We start from the raw sequence: 16,586 nt of genomic DNA on the forward strand, positions 1-16,586 counted from the left end.
GTGGGTCCGACACCCCCGCATGGGGCGGTTGGGGGGCGGGGGGTCCTCGCCTGTCGCACGTGGCACCGGGGGGGGGTCCCTCACCCCGTTTCTCGGTGCACCGGGGGCGCTCCGGGTCCCCCCCCGCATTGCAGCATCGCCCGGAGTCCCCCCGCGGCGCGCCGCCGCCGCGCGTTCGGGGCGGAGCCTCCCCAAGCCCCGCCCCTTCTTCCCGCAGCCGGTGGAATTTTCCACTCGCCACCGCGGCGCGGGCTCCCGCCGGCCCCGCCCCGCTCTGCGCACGGCCCCCGGCGGTCACGCCTCTCCCCGCCTAGGCCACGCCCACGCCCCGGCGGGCTGTGCGGCGGAAAGATGGCGGCCGCCATGGCGGCGGGAGCGGGGCGGCTGGGCCTGCGGGGCTGCTGGCGGGTGAGGGGCGCGACGAGGGGCCGTGGGGAACCGTGAGGGACCGCGGAGCCACGGGGAGGCCGAGGAGCCACAACATAAGGGACGTGGGGAGTCAGGAATGAGGGAAAGTGGGGAACGCCCTGGGGCAGGGAGGGCTGCAGTGGTGGTGCTGGGTGTATTTATATCCCCTCTGTGTTTGGGAGGTGTGAAGGGAAATAAGATGTTGGTGTTTCTTGGCCATTGGGTTAACTCCACGGATTTGTTTCTCTTCCTCAGGCTGCGGGGTCCGTGCTGCATCCCGCTGGAGCAGCCCCGGCCTGCCTGGTCGTCCCGGTGAGAACAAGAACGAAGAAGAAGTTTTATGTCCCCGAATGGGCCAGAGATCTGTCCCCTGAAGAGAAGGAGAGGAGGATCAAGTCCATGTGGGGAGTGTTACCCGAGGAGCGGATAGAACGGACCTTCTACTTGGCCAGCACAGGTGGGGAAGCCCGGCTGGGGTCTCTTCTTGGGGCAAAACTGATGCGGCCGCAGCGGGGAGTGATGACCCTGAGCGGTGTGACGATGCCCAGAGCGTGTCTCAACACCCTGAATTATGTGCTGAGGGCCGGCAGCTGCTCTGCTTTACCTCAGGAGTGTTTTGGGCTGTTGGCTCCTTCGTAGCGAGGGACAAGGAGCAGCTCAGGAGGTCCCATCCCCACTGCTGTGCTGGGCTGTGTGGGAGAGGAGGCAGAGAGCAAGGGGCAGCACTGCTGACAAGCTGCGTCAGACCAGCAGTGAGAGCTCTGCGTTCTCATATTTCATGTCACAAATGTTCCCAGGACGGGATTCTGCTTCTCCAGCCGGGGCGCTGCCTCTTTACTTCCTTCATTTTGCTGGTTTTGAGCCTTTCCTGACCTTTCTTTTCTGTTCTGCAGGTCAAATCATAGACCCGTACGTGCCTCCCGAGGGAGACGCCCGCTTGTCTTCCTTATCCAAAGATGGGCTGAAGCAAAAGATGGAGAAGCTGAAGCAGAGTGCCACCTCCCAGCTGGCGTACGTACCTCCTTTGGAATTAATGGCTGTGCTGCAGCAGCTTTGCTGGGTTCTGTCCTGCAGTGGTGAGACGCTGCATTTTGTTCTCTACCCGCTGCTTCCACTGTTGCTGCTGTACCACCAAACCAGGAGTCCGTTCTGTGAGAGTCAGCACTGGGCACCTGTCCTGCTCTGGATGGATGCAGCGTGTGCCCCTTTTTTTGGGGATTTTTGAAGTTTGTAGCAGTATGATTGTCTTACGAGCATGCAAAGGTTATATCTTGGGCAATGTCCAGTTCCTCCCTGGTAAAAGCTGGTTTGAACTGCATGAGGTCACCGTCATCATCTGAAACGTGTGAGGTACTTCCAAGTCATTACCCACTGTCGAGCTTTCCTTCTCTTTTCAGTCTGCGGAAGATAAAAGATCACGATCCGGATTTCAGCACCAAAACCTTCCCAGAGAAGGCACAGGAGATATTTATCGAAGCTCACAACTCCCTGGCAAAGTAAGACCCTTGCTTATATGCTCTGCTTTTCTTCCCCGCCTTTCTAACCCTTGTGCATCCTCTGCAACAAATACTTTATTTTTCTGCCCCCCATCTCAGCGTGTTGGAGATTCGCTCGGAACCCTCTTGCTTTTGATAATGAACAGCAGGTTGCAGAAATTTCCTCTTGCCAATGAGCTGAGCTGTTGCACCATCGGTGTTATCAGCAAACAAGTGGGTGGGTGGTGCCGTTTGGAATCGCGACGCAGGGAATTGTTTGGGTATGAAATGATGCTTCGCTGCCTGGTTCCGCTTTCTAGTAATAGATTTCAAAACTGCATCATTCTCGGTTGTGATTCCAAACGCCAGTAAAACAGTTGGGACATAACTGGCTTCCAAAGGATGTTGTGGCTTTCCCTCAAGTCTCACGTTCACGTGCTGGTTTCGTGCTGAGATCACAGCTGAGAATTTGGCTCTTTCTGTTTTGCTGGTAGATTGTGTGTCTTCTGGAGAAGCTGGGATTTCTCAATGAGCCTTTCTGCAATATTTGAGTGACTGTCTATGTTTCACTTGCAGTTTTAACAAGCAGAAGCTTCACTCCCTGGTGACGGAGCGCTGCTACCCAGTAAGTGCTTATCTGGAGGCAGCATGTCCGTGATTTCTTCCATGGTGTCTAAGGCTCTTGAAACCTGATTATCTCTTTTTTTTATTCTGGACGCAGTGAAGACGGAGCTGGGAGGGAAAGCACAAGTCTAACAGCTAATGAATAAATGCTTTATTATGCATAGTGGTTTTCTTGTCACTCAATTCCCATCCTAACGAAGCTGGTGCTTGTTGTTTGTAGGAGATGGTCCGTGGGAACAGGTACAGGACCATCCGCTGGAGTTTCGTGGAGTCGCTGGAGCCCCCGCGGGTGGTTCACATTCGGTGCGACAGCCTCGTGAACCGCGGCAACCTGTACGGGCAGGTGACGGTGCGGATGCACACGCGGCAGGTCCGTCCCCTCCCGCCCCTCGCCCTCCCCAGCTCCAACCTGCTGCCAGCCCAACGTACGGTTCTTTTTGTACAGACTCTGGCCATCTACGACCGCTTCGGGCGGCTGATGTACGGCGGGGAGGAGATGCCCAAGGATGTTTTGGAGTACGTCGTGTTCGAGAGGTACCTGGTGAACCCCTACGGCACGTGGAGGATGCACGGCAAGATCGTTCCGGAGTGGGCTCCACCCAAGAGCCCCATTGTGAAGGTGATGCCACCAGGAGCAGGGACCAGCCTGGCCTGTGGCTGAGGAACACGGGTGCTTAGTTAATTCTGGACAAAAGCAAAGCTGAGTTTCTGTAACCTGGGAGCTGTAGCGGGAGGCTGAGGGTGTTTGACACATATGTGATGGGGTGAGTTGAGAGAAGGGAGCGGAGCTGGTGAGGGGCTGGAGCAAAAGTGTGATGGGAGCGGCTGAGGGACCTGGGGGGTTCAGCTGCAGAACAGGAGCTGAGGGGAGACCTTCTGATCTCTGAACTGCCTGAAAGGAGCTTGGAGCCAGGGGCGGTCGGGCTCTGCTCCCCAGGAACAAGCGCCAGGAGCAGAGGAAACGGCCTCAAGTTGCGCCCGGGGAGGATGAGGTTGGATCTGGGGAACAATTTCTATCCCAAAGAGCTGTGGGGCATTGGAACAGGCTGCCCAGGGCAGTGCTGGAGTCACCATCCCTGGAGGGCTGGACAGACGGAGATGAGGTTCTCAGGGACATGGGCAGTGCCATGGGTGGGGGAATGGTTGGAGTCGATCTTGAGCAGCTTTCCCAACCAACATGATTCTGTGATTCTATGAGAGGAGAGAGGTGAGAACTATAGTGCAGTACACGTCACCCTGTCCCCCTCCACGCCCCCCCGTGCTGCTGCCATCTGGTCACCATCCTGCACGAGGCCTCGACGTTGCCAGCACCCCCTGCGCGCCCTTTCTCCTGCTCCACGACACGAACAATTCCCGGTACAGCACTTCAGAGCTGCTCCGCGTCCCGCTGATTTTGTTCCTGGCTTTTTTTCAGACGGTGATGATTCCTGGTCCAACCTTGGATCCCTCACAAGAGTATGAAGAGGTGAAGTAAGAAGTTTTGGAGCCTGTTCGGGGACAGCAGCACCAACAGCCCTGGAGGGAAGAGGCGGAGGATGGCAGCAGAGGGAGCGGGTTGGATTCGGCAAACAGCAGCTCCCGAAATGACTCCAGTCACTAGAATTTGCTTTAAAGGAGTGAGAGGGGCCTGGGAGGGAAATTAGGATGAGCTCTGAGAAGAGATGTACTTGGACAGAGTAGATTTGGTGCGCTGCTTCTGCGCCCTCGCTGTGTTTCTGTGGAAATGAAGCGTCTGTTGTGCTCAGCGCCGCTCTCCCCACCACCCTCCCCGCTGCACTGGGCAGCAGAACTCTGTCCAGACATGGGAGCTGTCACAGACCTGGTGGATTTTCATTAAAAACTGCAGCAGCAGGTGTTGGCTCTTCCTTTTCCCATTCTCTTCCCCTCTCTGGACTGATTCCGACGCTGCTTTTTCTTAACCAACACCAGGGAAGAGCAGGCAGCACCGAACAGGCGCTTCTTAATGGCTCAGCTTCCCAAAGGGGCTGCAGCCCAGCGCTGGTAACTTAATGTTTCGACTCCTGAGGTCAGTTTGTGTCAGTATCTTCTCGAAAGGCAGGGTTTCTTGTAGGTTTTGGTGCATTTATGATGCTCATAGCGCAGCGATGGGTGTTGTTAATGAGCGGGTGGCACCATCCTGTGGACACGGTGACATTCACGCCAGGTGTGACTGTGGGTCAGGAAAACCAGTCCCTGGAGCTGTTACTGTGGCTGGAGAGTGACCCAGAGCACTCTGCTGATTGTTCTTGCTCTGTTTGGCTCAGAGAAGTTCCATTTACTCCTGGTCACAGAGCAAAATACTCACTAGTCACCCAACAACATTTCCAACCTCGTCTTGCTTTTTAACTCGGCCATTTTTCAGAGCACGGGACATTTACGTGCATTTTTTCTTCTTCCTTGAAAGCCGTTTTTGCAGAGTATGTAGTGAAAGAGTCACGGCTGCAGAGTTGTCCTGTTATTTTTGTGAGTGATGTTCTTCCGAAAGGGCAGAATCTTCGTGCTCTGTTGGGAGAGGAGCCAGCCCTGGAATCCCATCATTTTGGAAACCTAAGCGGTGTCACAATCTGCCTTCCCTGGGAGAACCCGCTAGATCGAGCTTTCTGCCCACGCTGCGTTCAGGAGCCCCTTTTCTGAACAAAAAGAGTGTTTTCTGGTGGATTTTCTGGCTTTTTTTGGAAAACGGCCTTTCCTTCCTGTCTAGGAGCGTGTGGCTCCTCATCTCCTGCGCCAACATTCAAACCTCTGCGCCCAAACCACTTCTGCTCCCGTTTTCCTTTACAGCCTCTCTGCTTTCTGCTCTGCCTTGAGCACTTTCAGGATCTCACCCACGCCCCATAAACCAGCCACCGAGTGTGAATTCTGTAGATAACGCTGTTTATTTTCCATATGTACATGTACTTACACAATCGGATGGTCGTTTGGAGAGCGTGGACAGCGTGTTACGGTGACACCGCTTTCTAAGGAGACTGAACAATCCCCTCGCCGCGCTGGTCCCCAAGCCTGGCTGGTCGGTGGCCACCGCGGGAGCTTGCTGGACGTGTGGCCGTGCCGACAGCTTTGGGGACACTCCTGTCCCCATCTGCGCAGCTCCAGACTTCACACTGATGACAGTTGTGTCTGCACGGAGCCGGGGGCCGCAGGGACGGAGCTACTCGTGGTCCCACGGACAGACCTCGGGTTTAGTTTCACTCACACCCCGACTTCCATCCCCAGGGCTGGTCCCTGCCAGGGGGCTCTCCGCACTCCCCACCTCCCACGGACACACATCGGAGGTTTTCCTGGTGTCTGCGCTGGTTTCGGCAGGTGCTGCCGGAGCCTCTTCTGCTTCCCAGGGACAAACCTCTGCAATGCTGGTGCTGTGGGCGCCGCTCGCCCGGGGGGGCTGGATGCCGGAGACGCGGCGCAGGGGCTTGTGCTGGGCCTCACCCTCAGATCTGCCTCCGGGTTTTTTCCGCGGGGCTGTTGGAGACGCAGCACTGGCTCCTGCCACCAGCTTTGCTGTCCCCAGCCCCGTGGGGGACGCTCCGCCAGCGCCCCGGGGGTGCACGGCAGGTTTGCAGCTTTCTGAGCTGGGGGGCTCCGCTGCTTCCCAGGGGCAAACATCCGATTTTTTGCTCCCCACGCTGTCGGGCGGCTCTTTCCCCGTTGCGGTTTTTGGGGAGGGCTCCTTGGTGCCCAGGCTCTCCCAGGGACAGACGGACTCGCGCTCGCTGCTCCCCTGCTGTGCGGGTTTGGAGGCACCGGCTGGTTTTGGTGGGACACCCGTTGAACCCGGGGCTGCTCCTTTCTCTGCAGCCGCCTCCCAGGGGCAGATTTCTGCTTTACCGATGGTTTCCACCCCCGGAGCCTCCCAGGGACAGATCTCAGCCTTCAGGCTCTCCACGCTCTGCGGTTGCTTTGTGAGCGATTTGGGCAGCGCTGAGCCCCCGGCGTGAGATCTTTTGGGGGGCTGCTCCGTGTCCACGCTCTCCCAGGGACAGATGGACTCGCGTTCTCCACTTTCTTTCCCCTTCTCTCCAGATGTGCTGTGTCTGATTTCTTTGCAGAGACCTTGGCTTGTAGAAGGGCTTCTGCCCTCCATGGACACAGCACCTTTGTCTTCTCTTGATTTCTCTTCACTTAATGGCGGAGCAGCCATCTCCCAGGGGCAGATTTCTGCTTTATGGGTGGGTTTGAGCTCCGGAGCCTCCCAGGGACAGATCTCACTCTTCAGGCTCTCCGTGCTCTGCGGTCGCTTTGTGAGTGGTTTGGGCAGCGCCGAGCCCCCGGTGGGGGGTTTTTCAGGGGGCTGCTGTGTCCCCAGACCCTCCCATGGACAAACGGCCTCTCGCTCGCTGCCGCCCGTCTCCAGGGACCTGGCCGGGCTGGTGAACGCTGCCTGGCGTCTGATGCGCTTGTCACCCCGGGGAGCCCCCCCCGGACCCTGCTGGGCCTTTTGCGGATGGGAGGGGGGAGCAGCTGCCTCCCAAGGGCAGATTTCTGCTTTATCGGTGGATTCCACCCCCGGAGCCTCCCAGGGACAGATCTCACTCTTCAGGCTCTCCACGCTCTGCGGTTGCTGTGCAGGTGACGTGGGCAGCACTGAGCCCCCGGTGTGGGGTTTTTCGGGGGGCTGCTGTGTCCCCAGCCCCTCCCAGGGACAAACCTCAGCTCTCGTGCCCTCCACGCTCTCCCATTTCTTGGCGGTGGCTTTCGGCAGCTCTGAGCTCTTGGTGCCGGAACCCACGGAGGAGCCGTCCGTGTCCACGCTCTCCCACGGACAGACGGACTCGCGCGCTCCGCTCGCTTTCTCCTTCTTCGCAGACGTGCTGTCTCCAAGCTCTTTGCAGAGACCCTGATTTATGGAAGGGCTTCTGCTCATCCTGGACAGACCATCCTTGTCCTGCCTTGATTCCACTTCACTCGATGGTGGAGCAGCCGTCTCCCAGGGGCAGATTTCTGCTTTACCGATGGTTTCCACCCCCGGAGCCTCCCAGGGACAGATCTCAGCCTTCAGGCTCTCCACGCTCTGCGGTTGCTTTGTGAGCGATTTGGGAAGCGCTGAGCCCCCGGCGTGAGATTTTTTGGGGGGCTTCTCCATGTCCACGCTCTCCCAGGGACAGATGGACTCACGTTCCCCCCTTGCTTTCCCCTTCTCTCCAGATGTGCTGTCTCTGATTTCTTTGCAGAGATCTTGGCTTGTAGAAGGGCTTCTGCCCTCCATGGACACAGCACCTTTGTCTTCTCTTGATTTCTCTTCACTCGATGGCGGAGCAGCCGCCTCCCAGGGGCAGATTTCTGCTTTATGGGTGGGTTTGAGCTGCGGAGCCTCCCAGGGACAGATCTCACTCTTCAGGCTCTCCGCGTTCTGGGGTTGCTGTGCAGGTGATTTGGGCAGCGCTGAGCCCCCGGTGGGGGATTTTTCGGGGGGCTGCTCTGTCCCCAGGCCCTCCCAGGGACAAACCTCCTCCTTGATGCTCTCCATGCTCTGGGATGCCCTGAACTCTGCTTTTGAGCCCTCTGTGACTCTCCTGACGAGCTTCGCAAAGATCCAGGCGTCCCTGCGCTCTGGCCGGTGGCCGCTCATGTCCGCCAGCCTTGCTTTGATCCCTTCCAGTTCTCCACCTCCTGGTTTGTTTTCCCCTCGGGACGTCCCACCCGTGTCCGGACTCGCTCTGTCTTTCCCCGCTGGAGCCGCGGGCTCTTCCCAAGGGCATATTTCTGCTCTAGCAAGCGGCTCATCCTCCGCTTCCCACGGGCAAACGTCGGCCTTTTTCCTCTCGCTGGTTCCCGCTTGTTTGGGCAGCGTTTTGGGCAGAGCTGGGGGGTTTGGGGTGAGCCCTTTTCCAGGCTGCTCCAGCACATCCCCCTCCACATCCCAGGGGCAGATTTGGGCTCTGACTGTCCTGTCACCCTCCCAGGGACAAACCTCAGCCCTGCTGCTGTGTGGCTGCTCCACCTCGCTGTGGTCCCAGGGGGGGATGGACCCGCTGTGCCCCTCCAGCCCTTCGGCCACCGCATCCTTTGGTGCCACCGGCCTCTCAATGGCCGCAGGAGCATCTGTCCCCAGCTCTGCCACCAGAGCCTGGGTCCCTTCCTGGGGATGTGTCTGTGCGGCCACCGCTGGGGTTTCATGAGGACGTTCGGCTCCTTTTTGGTGGCCCACACTGGGCGGGAGCTCGTGCACCCCTGCGGGTGCCCCCGCAGCATCGGCGTCCCCCCGGGGAGCACCAGGCTCCTGTGCCAGTTCCTCGCTGTGGCGTGTCCCCGGGGCCGGGCTGTCCCGCCGTCCTGCTGTCCCACTGTCCCCCCAGCCCGCGGCGGCCCAGGCGGTGCCAGCATTGTTGTTGTGCTGGCAGGGGACCGTCCCCCCCTGTGCCGGGCGGGCGGGGGGCTCGCTGCCGCGCCTCTGCCGGCTCCACTCCGCGCTTTTGGCCCTGGGGTCCCGGCCGACCCCCCCGAGGGACACGGCCGATGTCCCTGCCAGGGGGGGCCGCTCCCTCCTGCTGCCCCCCTCCCTCTTCTCCTTCCCCCTGGCGCGGTTCAAGGCTTTGATGGCGAGTCCCAAACCGCGGAGGGTCCTCTGGGAGGGCGGCTTGAGGCTGGGGGGGGCGGCCGCTGTGTCACCGGGGGTCCCCAAATCGTCTGCTTCGGCAGCTTTTTGCTTCTGGCTCAGGATCTCATCCTGGAGCAGCTCCCAGGGACAGACCTGTGCTGGGGTGGGGGCTGCGGGCACCAGCCCGCCCTGTCCCGCCGGGGGGGCCGTGCGCCCCGCGTTGTCCTCCGCTGTCCCCTCTGGTGTCCCCGCCTGTGCGGGGGGGTCCGTGGGGGGCTCCGGGCTGTCCCCACGCGGTGTCACACGCTGCCCCAGGCTCTGGCAGCGGACGGGGGGCGGCGGGGGGGTCCTTCTCACCGCCACCCGCACCCGGCCCGGGACGGGGGAGCTGTCGACGCTGATGCTCTTGATGGGCGCGTAGGTGACGTGTTTCTGCACTTTGCCATCGCCCGGCGGGGACGTGTCCTCCTGGGAGCCCTCGGCGGGGCTGGAGCCGGCTGGCGGGGGCGCACGGGGGCTTTGGGGCTCCCCGCTGTCCTCGGGGGGTCCCTGGCTCATGGGTTGCCCGAAGAACGGGGGGGATGGGTGCTGGTTGAGGTGCCACCCCTCCCGCGCCCCTCGGCTGGCAGTGAGCAGAGCCGCTTCCCGGGCTCCGGTGACAACGCTCAGGGACTTGTGCAGGGGGGCTACACGGGGCGGGGGGGGCTGCCCGTGCCCCCCCAGGTTGTGAGCACTCGCCGACTTGCACACAAGCGGGACGGCGTCCAGCGACTCGCTGTCCGACGGCTCCGCAGCCATCGCCATCATCATCCTCCCCGGCGTGGGCTCCCCGGGGGTGGCAGGTCCCCCCGGGGGGTCCCGCGCGGGCCCCTCGGTGCTGCGGGACTTGCGCAGGGCTGCGCCGCGGGGCTGGGACCCCCCATCCCGCATCCGCAGGCCGGTGCCGCCGGGCTCGGGGACCCGCTTGGCCGAGGAGCCGCGGCGCGTTGGGGTGTCCCCCCCGCTGCTCCGGCGGGCGGCGGGCGGCTCGGTGACGCGGCGCAGGATGGAGCGGCCCAGGCTGCGGCGGGAGCTGCGCTTCTTGGGGAGGTGGGGGTTGTTGGTCGCCATCCGCCGTGTCGTCTGCACCTCCAGCTGCTGGTAGAGCCTCTTCAGCTCCTCCTGCGCCATGGCGGGGGAGACGCAGAGAGAGGGGAGAGAGGAGAGTGGGTACAATGGGACAGCACAGGGGGGGACCCCCTTGGACCCCACAGCCGGGCCGTCCCCATGTCCCCAAGCCCCCACGCTGCCCGTCCCCCCGACCCCAGATGTGGTCGTTGCCACTTAAAAGAATGAATCCTGTCGGCAAATAATAATGAATCCTGTCGGCAAATAATAATGAATCCTGTCGGCAAATAACCTAAAGGTGTGTAAATCCTCTTAGTTTTAGGTCAGTTTGCTCGTCCAACAAAGATCGGAGTGACTTGCAAAGCACCAGATCAGAAACTACCCAGACCTGGCAGCTTTAGGCATCCTGGAGCCTGCACTAGTAGTTGAGTTTTAACACATATCTTAAGACTTTTGGATAAAGTGTCCTTTAGCTGAGCATTGCTCATTATATGTTAAATGATTATATGACCAATATGCAAATGTGGAACCAATTGGCTCTTTAGGGTGTGAATGTGGCGGTATGATTTTGTATATAACGGCTGTTCCTTTTATTTCTTGATCGCTGGCTTTATTCCAGCACACCTCTGTAATAAACAGTATTTCGTCTCTGTGTGCTAAAATTTGGGTTATTGCACGCCGGGTGGGCTCTGGTTTTGGGACAAGGGAACACAGCAGTTTTCCCCTACTGGTGGTGGTTCCCTCTGCACCCCCTTTTCCACCCCCCTCTTTGCTTTGCATCAGGAGAAAGATCGCGAAAGGCACCTCTTACTCTGCGCAGGGCTGCATAGCTAGCGTCAAAAGAAGGTCCTGAGTGTGCCACCCACCCGAATGTCATCGGGGTCGAGACTGTGCTCGCTCCAGGCTGAGGTGATGCTGCTGTTGAGGCAGGAGCCCGAGCGCCGCATGTCCAGCTCGTCCTCGTAGACCTCGGCCGCGATCTCCTCCCGCAGCGGCGAGCCGGCGTGCAGGAACTGCGGGCGGCGAGATCACCGAGGGGTCCCTGAAACGCTGGGGGACCCCAGCCCCGTCTCCACCCAGGGGGGTGCCGAGGCGGGGCTGGGTGTTACCTTGGGGATGAAGAGCAGCGCCAGGGTCATGGTGATGGTGCCGTGGGTGTGGGCGAAGAAGAGCAGCAGGGTCCAGTCGGGGTGCAGCGAGGGCACCATGATGAACCTGGAAGGGGGAATGAGGGCAGCGCCGGGTCCCCCTGAAGCACCCACAGCCCCGTGCCCACCTCCGGACCCCGCAGGGAACCTGCTGGCTTCAGGGCTTCGCCGCCAGTTCCTCCACATCGCCGGGGATGGGAATTTCAGCTCCCAGCCCCACCGCGGTCCCGTGTCCTACCTGACCACGTGGAAGGCGGCCGAGATCATGAGCTCGTTGTGCAGCGCGATGCCCATGTAGCGGGGCTCGTGGAAGGCGGAGGGCACGGCGCGCGTGGCGTAGCAGAGGGAGCTGCCCCACAGCAGGAACAGCGTTTCGGCTGCGGGAGAGAGCGGGGGAGCGACGCTGAGCACCCAGCCCCGTCACCATTGGCACATTTGCCCAGCTGGCACCCATGGGTCCTGAGCTTCAGGGTGGCTGCTGCTGCCCACTGGGACCTCCTTGCCCCAGGGGGCATCCATAGAATCACAGAATCATTTTGGTTGGAAAAGACCCTCAGGATCACTGCGCTGGGGTGAGTCCTGGGGATGCTCAGAGGAGGCAGCTCGGGCACCCCGGCCCTGCTTGCAGGCTCCAGGCAGGTTAAACAGACAAGGAAACTAAACCCCCACGTGCTGTGGTGACAGGATGGGGTCCTGTGGCTCTGGGGACCCCCAGGACTGTGCGGGGTGGTCTCACCGATCACCATCATGTAGTCCCAGCGGTCATGGCTGCAGATGTAGAAGTGGAGCCCGCGGGCAGTCTGGGTGCGGATCACCAGCGGGATGTTCTTGTCGACGTTCTCCAGCATCCCCGCGGTCCAGGCCGCCAGGAACCACAGCACCAGGAGCAGGATCAGCCCCAGCATCTTCAGCATCCGCCCGCTCGACACGTAAGGCGCCCGCTGGGCCGTGCGGGACAGGAACACCTTCAGCACCCTGCGAGGCGCAGAGGGGTGAGCCCCCAGTGTCCCCCCTCGGGGGGTCCTCAGCATCCAGCCCCCCCGTCCCCGGTACCTGTACAGCTTGAGGGTGATGGTGCCGTAGACGATGGCGAAGCCCAACATGCGCACCCAGCGCAGGACGATGCAGCGGAAGATGCTCGGCTTGAAGTAGAGGATGAAAACCTGGGGTGGGGGGAGAGAGGGGTGGGTGTGGGGCACGGAGCTTGATCCTCCTGATGGGGAGGAGCAGAAAATGCTGGGAATGCAAAAACCACCCATTTTCAGGGCCAGCCCCAGCTCCCCCCTCCCCGCTTGGCTCTATGGCATCCGCCGCAGCTCTGGCGGGAGGGATTGAGGATTTGGGCAGGGATTAATTCCCACCGCCGGCGGGAGAAGAGGGATTTGGTTTCCCGAGAAGGTTTATACCGCAGCCACCAGGGGCTGCGCCAGCAAAATTAACAATTAGGTGGAACTGTGCCCGTGCGCAGCGTGGGGCCAGCTCGGTGGCCTTGCCTGGGGGGCAACCAGGCTGCAAACACCCCCAAACCCCATCCGGAGTTTTCCAGCCCTGGGGATGGCCGGCTACTCACAGGGAAGTAGAGGAGGAGGGACCCGAAGAGGATGGTCTCCAGGAGGACGACCCCCGACGCCCGGATCCTCTGCGGGGACAGAGGCGTGAGGGTGCAGCCAGGGCGATGGAGCCCGGGCAGGGAGACCCCCGAGCGCACTGGGCTGGGATGTCCCCCCGGAGAGACCCCCGCGGGGTTTGGGGCGGGTGGGAGCGGGGACGCGGGGACACCTTGCCTTGCTCTGTCGGAAGTGGTAGGAGACGAGCATGCTGAGGAACACGGCCAGCATGCAGCCGGCCTGGCAGGACAGCACGGCTGCCCGCAGCGCCCGGTCCTCCTGGATCAGGCAGGGCGCATCGTCCTGGCAGGTGACACAGCCCGGCCGGCACGGCCGGCACGCCAGCCGGGACCCCCCGTCCGCCCCCGCCGCGCCTGGGGACAGAGTGACAGCCATGTGAAGTCACCGCATTGTGTTTGGTGGCACTTTCCTTGGTGGCACATGCTGGGGGTCCCCAAAGCCCCCCCCAGCCATGCACCCCAGTGCTGTAGCCATGTGCCACTGGGTGAAACGGGGACCCTGGGGCACCCACCTGCCCGGGGACCACTGGCCACGCCGCCGGCCCCGTAAAAGCCCGGCTTGCAGCGGCACAGGTACCTCCCGAGGACGAAGCCGCGGCTCTCCTGGGGGACACACTGCGGAGACAGGCTGAGACGCGCACAACGGCCAGGGCTCGTCCTGCACCCCGTGTGCTCCCCCTGTCTCCCCCAGTTGTGGGGACCTGACCCCACACCATCCTCCTCCACACCGGGAGGAAGCAGCGGTTCAACATTTGAGAGCTAAAAGCCAAAGCCTGGCCCCCAAATCCCTCCCTAAACCCTAAATGGGCACCTAATGCAGCCGAGCGCACTAATCCTGCCCGGCCGTGACGGCAGCGGCGGGGAGGGCACCGCTACCCTAATCCCCCCGGCCCCCACGGATCCTGCCCCGAACGAGCCGGGCTGCGGCTTTTCTGGGAATTGTTGTTTTCTGGAATGATGCCCAGCGGCACAGCCCGGCCCTCCCCACGGCATCACCCGCCGGGCGCTGGTGGGAAAGCGGAGCTGGTGACACTTTTCCCATTTGGGGACAGCTTTGGGGTGTCACCCTGATCACACTGAGCTGGGGGCTGCGCGGTTCGCCCCGGCTGGGGATGCTGCTGGTTGTGCTGAGCCCCAAAACAGCTCAGGCATCGCCAGGTGGGCGCTGCTGGAGGGCACAGGGGGCTGCTGGTCGGGGTGATTTGTCCCCCGGCTGCCACCCCCCGAGCCTGGCTGTCCCCGCGGTGCTGGGCAGGGAGCAGGCGGGTCACACACTGGCAGCGGGAAAGACAGATTTGCACAATAAACCCCTCGGCTCCAGCACCGAGAGCAGCTGAACGAAGCAGATGGATCGGCCGGGAGGATAAAGCTCATCCCGGAGAGAGGGACACACAGTGGGGACACCCAGCCAGGGGGACGGGGGTGGTTCAGTGCAGGGGAGCCCCGGGATGGGGTTCGGGCGCCAGGGACGGTACCTGGGTGCTGTTGAGGTCGCAGCGGTGCGTGTCCGCGAACCAGCCCGGCCCACTGGCGCACTGGTCGATGGCCACGTCCCGCAGCTCGATGTCCACCCGCACGACACCCCTGAGAACGGGATGGGGTCAGCACGGGACCTCCTCGTGTCCCCCACCCAGCGTGGCCATGTCCCACCGCTGCCTCTGGGACAGTGAGCAGGGGAGGGGACAGCCACAGGGGTGACTAGTGCTGGTGCATGGACGGGTGGGACAATATTGTCAGCAATGTCCCCAGACCCTGGGCTGGGGATGTCCCCCACTTGGAGCTGTGTCTGGGGGGATTGGAGCTGGGGCAGCAGCTCCTGGGTGTGAATTCTGCCTCTCAGGAGGGGTTTTAGTGCACCCGATTGAGAAACAGGAGTTGCTGGGGTGGCCCCTGGGTGCTGTCCCCTGTCCCTCACCTGGGGGTGGCAGCCCATGGTGGGCAGCACTGGGACAAATCGGGGGGGACAGGGGTCAGCTCCATGCCCAGGGACATGCAAACACCCACGCACAGGGACGCAGTCACGCCGCACACACCCTGCACCCCCGGGTGACACTTCCAGCTGCACCCCCAGCACACACTGGGGAGCCCCCCCAGTCCTCCAACACCCCCCAGCCCCTCCAGGCGCCACTTACTTGAACTCGGGGCTGAGATCGGGCTTGAGGCCGTAGAAGGCGGAGGAGAGCGTGACCACCCAAGCAGGCAGGAACCGGCCGTCCCGGCACTCGAGGAACGGCGGGGACCACCGCACGTGCCCGGGGTCCCCCACGTAGCTGTCCCCCCGCTGCCATTTGGGGGTGTCCATGCTGCGCAGGTCATTGCTGAGCACCCGCTTGCGCAGTGGGGGGCTGCGCTGGGACCTGAGGGCGCTGAACCACTCGTTGTCCCAGCTGAGGTTGCCGGGGGCGGTGTTGGAGACGTCCTGCAGCAGGATGTCCCCGTCCCCCTTGGTGGCCTGCAGCATCAGCCGGGGCTTGGCGGCCAGCGGGTGGGCGTCCAGGGCCAGCACCGCGCGGCGCACCCACGGGTGCCCCTCGGCCAGGCTGCGCACCAGCGCCTGGTACCACTCCACGTCCTCGGCCACGCTGGCTTCGCGGATGTCGTTGGTCTGGAAGAGCATGTTGAGGAAGTTGGCGGCGTGGGCCAGGGCCTCGGGGGCGGCTCGCAGGGCAGCTCGCAGCGCCGGGGGGGGCACGGGGCCGGCTGCCCCCGCCGCGACGCCCCGGCTGCAGTTGGCCTGGGCCAGGCGCTGCGCATCGCCCGTCTGCAGGAACGCCAGCGCCGCCGCCGAGCCCTCGGGGTCCCCCGATGTCCCCGGCTCTGGGGTCAGCGCCCAGGAGGATGACGGGGACCATCTCACCGGTGGGGGGGGTCCCTCCTTCTGGCCCCCCGTGAGGATGATGCCGCCGACCAGCGCTGCGCGCAGGCACCAGAGCAGCGGCCACCCCCACGGAGCCATGGCCGGGGCTCAGCGGAGCCCCCCGGTCCCCGGTGCCCCCGCGGGCTGGCCCGGGGGGGCCATGGCGGCCACGGTGCCCGAGCCGGCTGGGAGCCCCGCTCTGCGCGGCGGGGCCGGACTCACGCACTGCCGCCTGTTTTTCTCCCTCGGCGATGCTGGAGCAGACGTCACCGGCTCCAAAACATGTTCATCTGCTGGCGCTGCCCGCCCGGAGCCCCCCCGCTCGCCCCCGCGCTCCCGCTCAGGCAGCCACGCTGCTGGGGAGCCCCCCAGCCTGAGCCCTGTGGGGCCCCCCGAGCCCCCCAGGCTGCCAGTGATGCCAGCGCATCCTGATGGGAAGCCATGGCAACGGGGCCGGGAATTTTCCTCCCGGCACCCCCCTTCCCGCGGCCCCCTTGGCGGGGGGAGCAGGTTGCCCGCTGGGTCCCCATATGGTCCCGCAGGTTTCAGTCCCGCAGTGCCTGGGCCCCCGCAGACATGGGGTGGAAATGGGGGGACGGCGAGTGCGCTCTGGGGGTGGCCATGAGCACAGTCGCTGTGGCAGGGCCTGACGCTGCCCCCCCGAGCTGGGGGAGGATGTCCGGGGTCTCATGCAGCACTGCAGAGGGGAAACTGAGGCACGGGAGGCTGCTCAGCTCCCCCTGCCTGAAGCGATGGTGCAGCGTGCTGCCTGCAAGAGTTGTGCAAGAGCCGTGCAAGAGCTGTG

At 62.6% G+C, this 16,586-nt stretch overlaps 2 protein-coding genes across 2 annotated transcripts; one reads left to right on the forward strand and one right to left on the reverse strand.

The window, feature by feature from the left end:
• The first annotated feature begins 303 nt into the window (after positions 1–303).
• MRPL45 (mitochondrial ribosomal protein L45) lies at positions 304–4,358 on the forward strand. The gene is made up of 8 exons (XM_082070775.1): positions 304–408; positions 664–865; positions 1,302–1,419; positions 1,806–1,904; positions 2,460–2,508; positions 2,728–2,877; positions 2,953–3,126; positions 3,922–4,358. Exons 1-8 carry the CDS (start codon positions 352–354, stop codon positions 3,979–3,981), a joined length of 909 nt encoding a protein of 302 aa, XP_081926901.1. The 5' UTR covers positions 304–351; the 3' UTR covers positions 3,982–4,358.
• Positions 4,359–5,383: 1,025 nt separating this feature from the next.
• On the reverse strand, positions 5,384–15,880 carry GPR179 (G protein-coupled receptor 179; the record flags this gene model as incomplete). Its single annotated transcript, XM_082070967.1, has 11 exons — positions 5,384–10,203; positions 11,016–11,162; positions 11,259–11,364; positions 11,536–11,674; positions 12,034–12,272; positions 12,351–12,460; positions 12,868–12,936; positions 13,082–13,278; positions 13,437–13,539; positions 14,400–14,508; positions 15,057–15,880. 11 exons carry the CDS (start codon positions 15,878–15,880, stop codon positions 5,656–5,658), a joined length of 6,591 nt encoding a protein of 2,196 aa, XP_081927093.1. The 3' UTR covers positions 5,384–5,655.
• Between the last annotated feature and the right edge of the window lie 706 nt (positions 15,881–16,586).

The sequence above is a fragment of the Streptopelia decaocto genome (assembly GCF_964273445.1).
Source record: "Streptopelia decaocto genome assembly, chromosome: 22".
In the NCBI taxonomy this organism is placed as follows: Eukaryota; Metazoa; Chordata; class Aves; order Columbiformes; family Columbidae; genus Streptopelia; species Streptopelia decaocto.